General features: G+C 43.0%; 1 protein-coding gene across 1 annotated transcript in view; it reads left to right on the forward strand.

Moving 5' to 3' along the window:
* The window catches only part of SEL1L (SEL1L adaptor subunit of ERAD E3 ubiquitin ligase), a 36,158-nt gene extending 22,892 nt beyond the window's left edge, over window positions 1-13,266 (forward strand). The window contains exons 12-21 of the mRNA XM_056851841.1: window positions 212-280; window positions 1,679-1,756; window positions 2,305-2,367; window positions 3,909-3,996; window positions 5,773-5,921; window positions 8,118-8,283; window positions 9,653-9,727; window positions 11,238-11,410; window positions 11,851-11,979; window positions 13,050-13,266. Of these exons, the coding sequence (XP_056707819.1) occupies window positions 212-280; window positions 1,679-1,756; window positions 2,305-2,367; window positions 3,909-3,996; window positions 5,773-5,921; window positions 8,118-8,283; window positions 9,653-9,727; window positions 11,238-11,410; window positions 11,851-11,979; window positions 13,050-13,253 (1,194 nt within the window). The 3' untranslated portion in view covers window positions 13,254-13,266. The remainder of the gene's footprint in view (window positions 1-211; window positions 281-1,678; window positions 1,757-2,304; window positions 2,368-3,908; window positions 3,997-5,772; window positions 5,922-8,117; window positions 8,284-9,652; window positions 9,728-11,237; window positions 11,411-11,850; window positions 11,980-13,049) is intronic.
* The last annotated feature ends 1,469 nt before the right edge of the window (window positions 13,267-14,735 follow it).

The raw sequence follows: 14,735 nt of genomic DNA on the forward strand, positions 1-14,735 counted from the left end.
AATGATGTTGCTTTCTACTGTTATTCATTCATTAGGCCCTGAATTTTATCCTTTTTCGGTTAAACTTCACTTGTAGCTCGCGAAATAATATCTACTCTGTACTGTCTAGTTACAAAAGTGAGCAATGTGGTGATGGGCAAATATGCTGTTAGTTTGAAATTTGCATTTGTGACTTACATCTCCTCCCTGTTTGCCCCTCCCCTCCAACCAGAGAGCTTTTGAATACTTCAATCAAGCAGCTAATGCTGGTAACTCCCACGCCATGGCATTTTTGGGGAAGGTAAGGCTTCCATGTTGCGCATGTTCAGGGAATTATCTCTGATTACCGCTGTAATCAGTTGATTGACAGCTGTCGAAAACAGATTTATCTGGACGTGAACTTGGACCCCTTTTCCTGCTGTGGAGGTACAGGGGAGTGGGAATCCTTCACGTTCTACACATCTTAGATTTTGAGTTAATAACCCTCACCCCCTCATTCCCTGCCATGCTCTGAAGTATAAGACAATGCTTGGTTTTGGGGATAGGCTGTAGCTCAGTGGCAGAGCCTTTGCTTTACCTGCAGAAGGTTCCAGGTTCAATCCATTTTGTAGTAGATAATGTGAAAGACCTGTAAGACCCTGGAGAGCCACTGCCGGTCAGTGTAGATGATACTGACCTTGATAAGACCAATGATCTGTCTTGGTATAAGGCAGCTTCCTGTGTATTAAGAACCCCCTTTTGCAAGAGATGGTGCTCTCTCTGTGCAGTGATCTTGGTACATGAGTACTTTCCTTCTGTAGGATGATAAATGTTCCACAATTGTGGCACATTATCTTGACCCTTATCGCTATTACAAGTTGACTTTGATTCAGTGAAATAGTAATTGGCATACATCCCTCCTACTGAATTAATCAAGCGCTGTGAAGTACGGTGCTGCTTTTATGACATGTGAAGTTGAGGCGTTGAGCTATCTGATAGTGGCTCTCCAGAGTCTCAGGCAGATGTTTCTTCCAGCACCTGCTTTCTCAGGTCTTCTAACTGGGGGTGCCAGGGATTGAACCAGGAACCTCTTGAAAAACCTGTTTCCTTCTCCAAATACGTGAATTAGCCTTATCAGGTCAACCAGCCCAGCAGGTTGCCCAGGAAGTCTAAAGGTGTTTATACCACTCAGCACTAACAGCATGCTCCAACTCATTTATTTGTAGCTTCAGGTCATCTCTTTTAGGGGAAACATTGACAAGATTCAAGTGTGATCTCCTCACTTATTAATAGTGGCATTTCCCTCCAGTCTGTATGATTCTCTCTCTCTCTTCTGTATGTTGAATTTACAGTGGGTAGCTCTTTTTCCAAATTGCCTTTGACACACTGTATTGTAACTATCTGTAAAAATCAATGGTATAGTTCATTAGTGCCCAGTCCCTTCCCCAAATTAAGTTTGTTTGAGGGAGAGAGTTGGGGGAAAGATGTATTATTTGGCCTAGAATAAAGGAGATGAATTATATATGACTGCTTCTCATATGTCATATTTGCTTACTAGCGTCACAGTCCTCCTATTTTCCTGAACAATGATTGATTGATTTAAAATATCTATGAGCTGCCTTTCTTCCTTATGGAATTTGAGGCGGCTTACAATATAGATAAAATACATAAAAGCCAAAAATTATAAATCACAACTTCGATTTGCATGTTTAATTTCCAGATGTACTCAGAAGGAAGTGATGTTGTACCCCAGAGCAACGAGACAGCGCTTCAGTACTTCAAGAAAGCTGCTGACATGGTATGTCTCTGCTTAGCCATCAAAGTGGAGAATATTTTGATCTAATCAGGAAAATATTATGATCTAATCAGCTTTGTACTACAGGTATACAGCTGAGTATTGGCTTGATGCTACTGCTTATTCCTGTGTTGAAGCAAAGGGACCTAAGCTTAGGCTTAGTACTTTGGTTGATCCTCTTTCCCATGCCGTGTGCTGCAATGAAGAGATGTCTTTCCTTCTGGTTATAATTTGTTCATTTCATACTGGTTATAATTTGTTCATTTCATACATCTTCCGCATTCCCACCTAGAACATAACATACATATGTAGAACATAACATACACTTGCAGCCTTTACCCTAAATTGCTGTTGGAGTGGAGCTGTAGCATAACGCGGTTGGTGCTAAGTACAGGTTTAAAGCTGAAACTGTGAGGCACTTAGCCCTGAGCGTGTGTTTTTCTCTTAAGCTCTGGCTATACTTGTGAATGATAGAAGTACAGATGGGTGATCTAGATTCCAATGTGTAATCACGTTGCTGTGTAATCTCATTATAACCTCTTGTTTTTCAGGGTAACCCAGTGGGACAAAGTGGTCTAGGAATGGCTTACCTGTATGGAAGAGGTGTTCCAGTGGTAAGTTTGCTCAGTATAGTGGCCATTTCAGTCTCCTGGGGATGATTTCACAGTACAATGTAGTTGGATTTCTACATCAAATTAGGCTCTTTCCCCCTTGGCTGCTGCTCAAGAGATCCCAGTCAATGGGAATTCCAGTGAGCAATCCAACAAACTTCGCATTGAATAATCCACCTGAGTGGTCTCCCAGTGTACTGAAAATGAATCTAAGGCATTGTTAGCTGCCAAAGGCTTTAGGCTGTTACCGCACTAGGTATTCCCAGTGATGTATCAAGAGTTTGAAAATGTTATAAAAAACATTGCTTTAAAAGGGTTTTTAGATACTACGGCTAAAAAATGGTTGGAAGACGTCTTCACAGCTAAAGGGGCCAATCAAAATGCGAACAGTATTTTTTATAACGTTTTCAAACTCTTAATACATCGGTGGGAATACAAGTGCGGTAACCCCCTTAGTTTCATTAACAGTGCATTCCTAAGCCAAGTTACACCCTTCTAAGGCTATTGAGGTCAAGGGCTACAATTGTTCTTAGGATTGAAATATAAGTGTATTCGTTTTGCATGGGCACGCAGCTATGAGACTAGGAAGGTGAATTGGTATTCTTAGAGATGCTCCTTTAAGGAAAAGGGTGATGTTCAGAAAGTTCCAGCCCATAGAGCGCAAAAGAAGAAGAAGGGGGTATTCCTTCCCCCTTCCTTTTCCCTGGTCTAGGGATTCCACCCAGAATTCATATCTTCTACTGATTATCTGCAGAGTGCTTCCTCTGCAGGCTCTGAGATGTTAATGGGACAGGAATTGAATCTGTCCCTGTTTCTGAAATAACAAACAAGACTTGTTTTCAAAGGTTTGGTGAACCTTTCCACTTATTTGTAATACCCATATCTATCTGCATAATGGAGCCCCATGGGAATGATAACCACACAAGCAGTTTCAAGGCTGTGCACAGGCTTGTCTGCAAACCAGCTCTCAGTGGGATAACAATAATAGTGTTAGACACTCACACACACAATCACTAAAGAGGCTGCCCAGTATACTGTTAGTCCAAGAAGTTCTGGGCACCATAATGGGTTGGGTCCACTGGAGCGACTTCCACAGATGGAAGGATTTCTGCTCACTGAGCACAACTATCTCCCCCTTCCTATTGCAGCCCACAATGGCTGCTCCTGGAGGAGAAGGATCTCCAAGGAACAGCATTTCAGGGGACAGTTTGGGCTGCAGCCCAGGGGAAGGCAAGAAATTTGCAACCTACTGGTGGAACTCTTGTGTCTGTGGAAACCTCTCAGGCAGATCCAAGCCAATGGGGCTCTTCTCTGTTTTTATCCTCGCAGCAATCCTGTGAGGTAGGTTAGGCTGAAAGTACAGCTGGCTGAAGACCACCCTGTGAGCTCCATGGCTGAGTGAAATTTTTTTTTGGGGGGGGGGGGGGAGAACAGAAAAAAACAAGATTGTCCCTTTGTATGTTGACTTGAGTGAAGATCTGAACATAGTGTTGGACTAAGATCAGAAAAACCTAACTATTCTCCTCCACTGGCTCTCCCTGCAGAATTATGATCTGGCACTGAAATATTTCCAGAAGGCAGCAGATCAAGGATGGGTAGATGGACAGCTTCAGCTGGGCTCTATGTATTACAGTAAGTAGCTTTGTTTGTTTTTTGCATTGTTTTCTAATTTTGTAATCCAGCTTTACTGCATTTTTATTGTATGTGTGACATTGTTTTATTAAATTGCTCTCCAGTTTTGAAATCTTGTTGTATTCTGGGTTCAAAAGCTCTTCTCACGACCTGAGTTCAATCTTAATGGAAGTCGGCTTCAGGTAGCCAGCTCAAGGTTGACTCAGCCTTCCATCCTTCCGAGGTCGGTAAAATGAGTACCCAGCTTGCTTGGGGATAAGGCAATGGCAAACCACCCCGCAAACATAGTCTGCCTAGTAAATGTCGGGATGTGACGTCACCTCAGGACTCAGGAATGACCCAGTGCTTGCACAGGGGACTACCTTTACCTTTAATTTTGTAATCTGGTTTTATTGCATTGTTTGTATGCATTACACTGTTTATTTCATTTTTAAAAAATGGTATAATTTTGAGTCTGAGCAAGAAAGGCAAACTATAAATGTATATTGTCAGTTTTGTATTTGCTGTGCTAGTTAGCTTCCATTAGGTGGCACTCATATCCAGTTCATTTGAGTGCCTTCCTTTTTTTAAAGAAAGGATACTTGGAGGGGTGTAATACATTTCTGCATACTTCATAAGCCTTTTTTGTCTAATAAAAGGTAGATATTGTACCTGAAGTACATGTGGGAGGGAAGTATCTTGATGGCATCAAGGTTTTTTTTCCTGTTCTTGGTCAAATGTGTGTGTGTAAAGTGCCATCAAGTTGCAGCAGACTTACAGCGACCCCTTATGGGGTTTTCAAGGCAAGAGACCAACAGAGGTTGCTGTGCAGAGACCAACAGGGTTGCTATTGAGAGCCTTCCTCTGCATAGCAACCCTGGTATTCTTTGGTGGCCTCTCATCCAAATGCTAAGCGGGGCTGACCCTGCTTAGCCTCTGAGATCTGACAAGATTGGGCTCTACCATGCTGCCTTCGGTATTTCTTCGACAAATGCTTCGTGAAAGTAAACAGGCCTGAGCAGTTGATGTGTGCAGTGACTACAAGGAAAGTAAATCTGATGGAGAGAAGGGGTCAAATTTTATTTTATGGATTTAGATTGTTACCACCCATTGTGGTGGCTTGTACCTAGACTGTTGTTGTTGTTGTTAACTTTTAAATCTAGGGCACACTGACCAGGAAGCAGGTAACTGACCTTGATAGAACATGCTTCTGAGTGAATGTTTAAGCTTGGCCTGTAAATGTGGTTGGCCAAAGAAAGCTAGAGTGAGACTTTTAAATACATAGTTGGGTATGTGAGATTTTCCAGTCCTTGTAGGGAGTTCATTTGAGGTAAAGGGCACCTAGTCATTCTTGTGTGCTCTCAGAACTAAACTTTTTCTAGAAAAACTGCATTATATTCACTGCCATGTTATAGCTGCAATCTTGCTCTGTTTTAACTAAGCTTTTGTACTTAACAATTGGTGGAGAGACTGTAGGTAGACAAAGTGGCACCGATTATGTAATTCTAGATGACAGACACTCCTAACCTTCTGCTGTCCCACCAGCATGGTGTTGTGGTCAGGAGCGGAGGACTCTAATCTGGTGAACCAGGTTGGTTGGGGAACCCAGTCACAGTTCTTTTCGAACTCACAGTGGGCTAGTCACAGTTCTTTTCGAACTCTCAGCCTCACCTACCTCACAAGTTGTCTGTTGTGGGGAGAGGAAGGGAAGGAGATTGTAAGCTGATTTGATTCTCCTTAAAATGGTAGAGAAAATGGGCATATAAAAACCAACTCTTCTTCTTCCTCTATTCATAGATGGCATTGGAGTCAAAAAGGATTATTCGAAGGCTTTGAAGTTTTTCAACTTGGCTTCTCAGGGAGGCCACATTCTAGCCTTCTATAACCTGGCACAGATGCATGCCACCGCCACTGGGGTAGATCGTTCCTGTCGTACTGCCGTTGAGGTAAGAATCTTGCCCTCGCTCCTTTCTTCATCTGACCAGAATCTTTTGTGTGGCTCTTAATTCCTGCGTGGTACCATTAAATGCTTCTACGGGCTCTCAAGGAATTAGTTCTCTACAATAGTTTGACATCAGAATAAAGATGACCTGCCAGTCTGTTCACTGACTTTTGTTTTACTGTGGTCAAACATTTCTTTAAAAGGACTGGCTTTGAATCTGACCTTCATTTCCACTGGCAGTATGTACTTCCTCTTGCACAAGCAGGAGAGGGCAGTTTTTGCTTCCGCCCCCCCCCCCCCCCGCTCCTCACTGCAATTCCCCCAACTTCAATCTGTTTGATGCTCCTTGAGGTCCACTCTTCCCCAGGGGCACAGTGGAGGGAGGGTGCCTCGGAAAGACAGCCGGAAGGTTGCTGTTTGTGTTGCATCGTCTTGATGCCTAGGATCCAGGCCAGTGTCAAATATTGCATTAAGCCAAGACAACTATGTGTCGCTTGCCTTTTTCAGTTATCATTATTCCGTTATCCAGACTACCGAATGTATTATACTGCTCTTAATTCCATGGTTCTTTAACTGTGTGATCCAGTTTTATTACACTGTACGAATGATGCTGGACAATTACTGCAATTTTCTTAGAAGTCTAATCCACCTTGAGTCCCAACGAAAAAGGCAGTTGATGAACAAAGTAAACTATTTATCTTGTTAGCAGGAGTGAAGGATAGTTATCCCCGCCCAGCTGTTCTGTAATGGGAGCCAAACCTAGCAGCATGACACCGCTGCTTCTGTTCTCCACCTGCTACGGTTGTGCAGAAATCTCCAAAGAGGATGATGTGTTTACTGGGTTTATATCCTGCTGCTGGGTTTATATCCTGCTGCTATTTGGGGTGTGCTCAGGGTGGTTAAGGAGCCCCGTGGCGCAGAGTGGTAAGCTGCAGTACTGCAGTCCAAGCTCTGCTCACGACCTGAGTTCGATCCTGACGGAAGTTGATTTCAGGTAGCCTGCTCAAGGTTGACTCAGCCTTCCATCCTTCCCAGGTCGGTAAAATGAGTACCCAGCTTGCTGGGGGTAAAGGGAAGATGACTGGGGAAGGCAATGGCAAACCACCCCATAAAAAATAATCTGCCTAGTAAACGTCGGGATGTGACATCACCCCATGGGTCAGGAATGACCCAGTGCTTGCACTGGGGACTACCTTTACCTTTTTTTGCCAGGGTGGTTAATTGGTATCGAACACACAAATAACTTTAAATCAACGGGCTAGCTGAGTGAAGGACAGGCTCTTCCCTCTGCTGATGGAAGTTGTTGAAATCACTGCACAGGGTCCTGTCCTCCCCAGAACCCTCCATCTCTTGTGGTAGTTGATGGTTATCAGCAGGGAAGGCCAGTGGACTGAAACCCCCTCCTTCTGCCCCTCGCACTTGGTCTTAGATTGCTGCCTAATTAGCACAACTTTAACACTTACATAACGCTTGGTTTTCCGTGGGTGCTATTTGTGCTTTTATTTATCTGGAACATTTATAGCCTGTCTCTAGTTTTATTTTAAAGAAAGTGAAATTAATAGGCTTGACCACCTTGGTGTGTCAGGATAAAAGCCAGAGAAGAGCTGTTTGAATCATTCACACTTATAGAAACCTTATTTAACATTTCTCAAAACTGTTAAAATGATAGGAAGTTTAGTTCCACTATTTCATGACAATGTGTGGTTAGTAAAAGTATCAAACATGCTTTTTTATTGATTTTTTTAAAACTACTTGATCAGTACTTGATGAGTCAGTTAGCTAGATCTCATCTACCCTACATCACAAACAAAGGGCAACTCTCCTGTGCTTGGCAGGTGGGCCTTTGGTCCCTTGGGTTCTTCCGCTCTGTCCTTAACTCTCTCCCCTCTGGCTGCATGAAATAGACCCACCGAAGCATATTTCTCTGAAGATTAACATAAATTGAGGTGAAGAACTTTCAACAAAACAATATTTTTAACGCTAGGACAGGTGCCGTCTGAATTTCTGAATAGTTTTTATAAGCCCTTTATTTTACGATTTGTCGTTCTTATTCCTTGTTGAATGCATTGTTCTCCCTTTCATTATGCCTGTGAATAAACGATGGGAAAGGCTTTGGGATACCTAAGCTTAGTGTCCTGAATGCACATTAGCTATTTGTAGCTAAAGAGGTTACCGCTGTGTGGTGTTGCTTTCTCTGCAGCTGTTTAAGAACGTCTGTGAACGAGGCCGCTGGTCTGAAAGGCTTATGACTGCCTACAACAGCTACAAAGATGGTGATGCAAATTCTGCTGTGGTTCAGTATCTCCTGTTGGCGGAGCAAGGCTATGAAGTGGCGCAGAGCAACGCTGCCTTTATACTTGATCAGAGTAAGGAAACGGGCCGTGATGGGTACAATGCTGGCTCGTGGCAGGTGAAATGAAATCAGTATCTCGAATCTGAGGCACTTTCCTTTCTGATGACAATAAGATAGTTGACGTGGGTTGGCATGAGAGTAGCCACAAACAGCTGGCGTAATTTGATTTCGATCCGCTTGTAACTTTTGGCCAATTTGAAACTTTGTGCTGCTTCAGAGATCCTTGGAGAATGTCTTATGAGCTGGACCAATCTCAAGGTGTAGCAGCTACCTTCTCTTGCTTATTAGAGTTGAATGACTAGATAGCTATCCTGATACAGGTTGAGTATCCCTTATCTGAAATGCTTGAGACCAGAAGTGTTTTGAATTTCAGATTATTTCTGATTTTAGAATATTTGCATATACATAATGAGATGTCTTGGGGATGGGACCCAAGACTAAACACAGAATTCATTTAGGTTTTATATAAACCTTATACACATAGCCTAAAGGTAATTTTATACAATGTTTTTAATAATTTTGTGTGAAACAAAGTTTGTGTACATTCAACCATCAGAATTCAGAGGTGTCACTATCTCACCAGAAGTTTCGGATTTTGGATCATTTTGGATATTGGATTTTTGAAAAAACAAAAGCATCCTTTTACATTAGCCCTTTCCTCTGTAAGCCCTCAAGTCAGCCTACCATCATGAACCATCCTAACTCATAAGGCAGTAGCAGAACCAGCAGCAGGAAAATGGAACACTCTTATGACTTGCAGCCCCATGATAGAATAAGATGGTTTTTGGCTTGCTGCCTAAAAGAGAAGAGGGGCATTAATCAATGGAGTGTCATCACAGAGAAGGGCACCCAGAAAAATTCTGAAGACAGGGATGACTTTCAGATGCAGGTCTCCTAATAACTACTTGCCCTGTCTTGTGCAGTGAACTACTTGGAAGGAGACAGGGGATGAAGTTGGAGAGTGTTACGGTGTCGAACCCTGATGTCCGAGCTATTCAGCACTGCCTCAGTCAATCCCATATGTCACTTATACATACAACTCAGGCTTTCAAAAGAAAAATATTCTAGGCAAGCAGCAGGTATAAACAGTGGCTTCTCAGATCAGTCATAGGTGTTCAGTCTTCATGTTTCTGCTACTCTAACAGTGCAATCCTAAACAATACATCCTTCCAAGTCCTCTAAAGTCAGTGGGCTTAAAAGGATTAAAAGGAGTTAAAAGGATGTAACTCTGTTTAGGATTGTGCTGTGTTGGTGGAGTGAGCCCCAGGACTCTGTGTGCCTTATCAGACTAGACTTCCATTGGGCTTCATGGGTACTGAGTTCTTTGGGAATAAAAGATTACTTGTACCTTAATTCTCTCAAATGTTTTGTTCAAACTTCAGAAGAAGCCAGCATCATAGAAGAAAATGAGACGTACACCAGAGCTTTGCTGCACTGGAACAGAGCAGCCTCCCAAGGTTGGTGGCCGTTGAAATGGCCCTGGGTCTGGGCAGTAGTGCACAAATCCCTTGTAAAACTTTTTCGTTTGTTTGCTTTATTCTGCAGAAAAAGCAAAAGAAATCCTGCGCATCTCTTTAAAATTTCTTCATCATTCCCATACAAAGTAAAAATACACATGAAATACCCCCCAACTATCACACCCTCATTTTAAAAAAATCCTTCCCACTAAGAAACATTGTTTTCTTGGGGGGGGGGGTAGTGGTTGCCTTTTGCACCATCAAAATAAAAATAATTTATGAACTTAAACATACTTTCATGAGAGCACCGTTCTCATGTATGTATTCCATATGTGCCGTCATACTTTGTTCAGAGCATATTCTCAAGAATGGTTATCAACATTTCAAACTCCTTCTTTTTTATTGCAAGAGAACTGGATTGAAACGAAGGACAGTTGATTTTATTCCTTTGCTTCATTTATAGCCTGCCTTTCTCACCATTTGGGACCCAAAGTGGCAGATATTGGGCTCTTCTCCTCAATTTTATCCTAACTGATCATGAAAGACGGAACTGGGACAATTAGTTCATCAATGCCTGATGCTTCTTGAAAATCATCCTGACTTTTTCCAGTGCTTATGCAGAATAACAGCCCAATCCTAAGAAGGGGGGTAGATATGCGGCGGCCAGGAGTAGCGCAGGTGTGCTGCCTCCTGTGAGACTTCCCAGCAGAAAAAGACATAAATTAAAATAAATGAATTTTTTAAAAAGGCAAAAATCCGCCATTGGGTTTATCAAGACTACCGCCACCTATTTTGGTGGCATAGCCACGCCGTCGCACAAGGGAGTGTTCCTGGGACAAAAGGGGTCTGAAAGCTGATTAACATCAGCTCCGCCCCCTGGAAACACACACCCAACGGCAACGTGGGATTTCCCTTCTGGGATTTTCCTGCTGGCATAGCAGCTCTGGGGCTCCCCGGCACCAGCGTCAGTGCCACTTTGCGCTGTGGAATCATGCCGGCTCCTGTGGAGCTTCACGCCCCCCTTAGGATTGCAGCCTGAGTCCTCTCTCAATGGGTTAAACTCCCAAACTGTGTGTGCAAAGGGTTTCCCCACCTTCTCCTTACCCCTGCAACTCCCAGAAAGGTATTGCCATGGGTCCCTTGTGGGTAAACAGCCATGTGGCATGGGGGAGAGGAGAAGCTTCCATACTACCTGCCTTTTGTCTACAGGGGTCCCTTGACCTCCAGCAGTTCCTTGTAAGAGGGTCACTGGGAACTACTGCAGAAAAAGGGGAGCAGGGAAGATTTTCTTCCATTAGCATTGTGCACTCCAATGTATTGTCTCCAACACTGTCTCCTAAGCTCAGTATTACAGATCGGCATGTTTCTGTCTATTTATCCAAAAAAACTCAGTTTCAAATGTAATGTGAAAGCTGCTTAAGGTACTGGTGAATCTTAAATTAGTTGAAGAGCTTTTGTAATGTAGTTCAAGGTTGTGTTTTTTTTCATAGTTTCTTCTTTTTGTCAATAGGTTACACTGTTGCTAGGCTCAAACTTGGTGATTACCACTTCTATGGCTTTGGCACGGATGTTGATTATGAAACAGCATTTATTCACTACCACCTGGCAACAGAGCATCAACATAGTGCTCAAGCTATGTTCAACCTCGGGTACATGCATGAGAAGGGACTTGGCATCAAGCAGGTGAGCATGGCTTGAGGTGCACGGTGTTTATAAGGTTGCTTTCTACAGAAGTCAGTTGTCTCTTGCCAAGAATGTACTTTGTGCCTTGTGCATAATGCACCGGAGAGGGGGAGGAGAGACTTGTTCCAGCATTTACAATCTGGCTGGATGAGTAGAAGGTCCCTGTTATGCAAAGGACTTCAGCATAACCCAAGAAGACTTCAATAGCCAAAAGTGGGAGTGCCAGCAGTTTTGCTACTGAAGAGATGTGAAGGCATAATTGTACAAACTCTTACTGTGCCAGCCTTTTCTCATGCAACACTGAGAAGTACTGTCCTACCCATTTAAGTAATACATCTTTGAGACTTAATTCATAGCGTTTTCGTATTATGCACAAATCAATACGAGTTAAATCCGATTTTGTTTTGTTTTTTAAATTAAGCATATCCTATATTTTCCAGGATATCCACCTTGCAAAACGCTTCTATGACATGGCCGCTGATGCCAGTCCCGATGCTCAAGTTCCAGTCTTCCTTGCACTCTGCAAATTGGGAATAGTTTATGCCTTCCAGTATATACAAGAAACCAACGTAAGTAGCCCAGTGGATTCACAGGCAACCAACGTTGCCTTCAGTGTCTTTAACAATGTTACATTCCTGGTCCCCATGATCCTTCTTAACTATGTCTACTGTGACCCATGGGGGTGGCTTGAAGGTTAAATGGTATCATGTGAAAGAGCTTTAAGGCGCAGAAAAATTTACCTCTAAGCTGGAACAGGCTGTAGCAGTAATAGGTTCATAGGTAGGAGGTTAATGTTTCACCTGTTTCTCCTTCCACCTGAGTTGTAATAGTAACTTGTATTTTTTTATTTTTCATTGCACGTAATATTTGCTGCCTCATTCCTAGTCAGCAAGTAGGCTAAGTTATGTTCAGACTGACAAGTTTGTGCTGGCTGACTCATTTTGGCTACTCTGGTTGTATGGGTTTAGTGAGTAATCAGACTGGTCCATGTTGAATATGGCCCATCTCCACCATTGATGCAGGAGTTGTTCTGAAATGGCTGGAAACTCATCTTTCAGACTGAAAGTCTTGCAGGGTCTAGAGTGCTCTAGAGTGCAACAAGCTCATTGGATCACATAGAGCCTGCTTCCTCTTCCATTAAAGGGTCCATTGAAAACCATTGATCTTGAGCTAAAGGAGTTTTGTTGGAAGAGGAAGCATGCTTTGCCGCAAAGACTAGCATGCATGGAACTCAGTCATAGGTAGGCAGAGTTTTATGTCGGGAGTCAGTGTGCTATAGTGGTTTTGTGGTGTGCGTTGAGCTAGTATCTGGGAGACTGAGGTTCAGAACCCCTCTCAGCCTTAGAACCCATTGGGTGATATTGAGCCAGTCACTTTTTTCTCAGTGGAGGCAAAATGCTGGAGAGGGTAACCATGTGCACCAACATAAGATCCTTGAAGGACAAATGGGTTAAATGCATGTGTCAAGATTTCTATAGATGGCCTGTGCATCACATGCACTAGGACTGTCGCGCTGGGAGAAATTCTCCCAGTAAGTTGCTGACGCACACTGTGGACAACCTGTTCAGTATCTTCTTTGTCTTTTCTCCCTGCTGTTAAAAAAAAAAATAGCTTCACTTTTTTTTCTTTCCCTGTTCAGGTCAAAGAGGTGTTTTCCCATCTTGACATGGATCAGCTCCTGGGGCCAGAGTGGGACCTTTACCTCATGACTATCATTGCTCTGCTCCTGGGCACAGTTATCGCTTACAGGCAGAGGCAGCATCAGGCGATCCCCAGGCCTGCGGGGCCCCGGCCAGCCGCCCCTCCCCAAGAGCCTCCTCCAGAACGTCAGCCACAGCAATAGCAAAATCCAAGGGTCTGGACAAAGTGAACTGGATTTTCCCAGCTGGGACTGTTCTTGTGAATTTTTTTTCTTACGACACCAGATTGATGGTCACTTCCACACCAGAGAGACAAAAGAAGTGTTGCATTCTGAAAGCTGCTGAGAACAATGCCTTTTTTTTTTTCAGGGATATGCAACTTTCTTCAAGACTGAGATGATTGTTATTTCAGTGCCAATGGAATAACACAATAGCTTGGGGGAGGGGGAACAAATGTGCTACTGCAGAAGCGATGCCTGCTGTATCCAGATTGTTACTCTCAGAGCCCCTTTTCCCATCCTTCCGTGAGAGTTTTCCCTCCCTTGTGGAAGCTGGCCCTGCCCAGAAAGGAAAACGTAATTGTGAGGCGTCATACAACACTGGAGAAGCACTCTCTGAAGCAAAAGGCAGCGCTGTTCTTGGAGTGCGTTTGACATGGTGATAAGCGCAATGGTTTCATCTGCCCCTGTTCTCCCCAAATTTATTCTTCAATGCTGTCTTAATCCCTTGATAATATTTTTGTATCTGTTTTGGATGGTTTAACCTGGATATAACAGTCATAAGAAGCAAGATAAAGACAATCAGTCAATACAATGTTCTCTGTGGTCTGCACTTATCCCTCGCCTCTTGCACGTACCCTTTTGCTAGAAGCAAAAATGGCCCAAAAGAGTTAGGGATATGGACTACATTTGCAACATGAAAATATAATCTAACAAAGCCCTTGAGTATACAGAATTCTAATTCGTCTCTTCAGCCTCTCTGTAGCTTTTGTGCTTGGGGGTCACAAGACTTGCTTTTTCACTTTTCCTTTATGAAGATGGGTGGTCCATATATATGCCAAGATGGGCCCCAAGTGTTAGAGAACCCTTCTGAGCTCAACAATTGGTAGCATTTACTTTGTGAGATGATACTTTTTTTAGTGTTGGTTTGCTTTTCAGACTCTTATGATAGCTTTAATGAGCCAGATTTGTCTTAATTAGTTATAAGTGGAAAGGTCTTGTTCTATAATGGGGGTTATGAATGTAACTGGATAGCTACATATCTCATCAGAATATGTGTGTCCCAAGTTTGGACATTGCACCTAACATTATTGGCAAATAGCCTCACTGTTTACACCAGACGATTCTGACTCTCCCCCCCCCCCCAATTCCTGTGCCAGTCAAGATGTTAGGAGACAGCATAAATTAGGTTTTTCTGCACCTTGACAAGGATGCTTAAAGAAAATCTCTAGAGCTTGTTGTCACAAAACAGCACCTAAGAGCCATCTTTGTAGGAGAAACTCTTGTCCCTTAAGTTTTATTTGCAATTCCAGACAGTTGCTTTTCCTGACTTCCCTGTTTAGGCAAGTTAATACACCAAGTAATAATCCAAGGATAACTTTCTGGCAGAAGACTTAGACAGAAATATGTTACTTTTACTACTTCAGTGGCAGATACAAATGTCTACTCCTAGAGCCACACTAGATA

This window comes from Euleptes europaea, chromosome 6 (assembly GCF_029931775.1).
Source record: "Euleptes europaea isolate rEulEur1 chromosome 6, rEulEur1.hap1, whole genome shotgun sequence".
NCBI lineage: Eukaryota > Metazoa > Chordata > Lepidosauria > Squamata > Sphaerodactylidae > Euleptes > Euleptes europaea.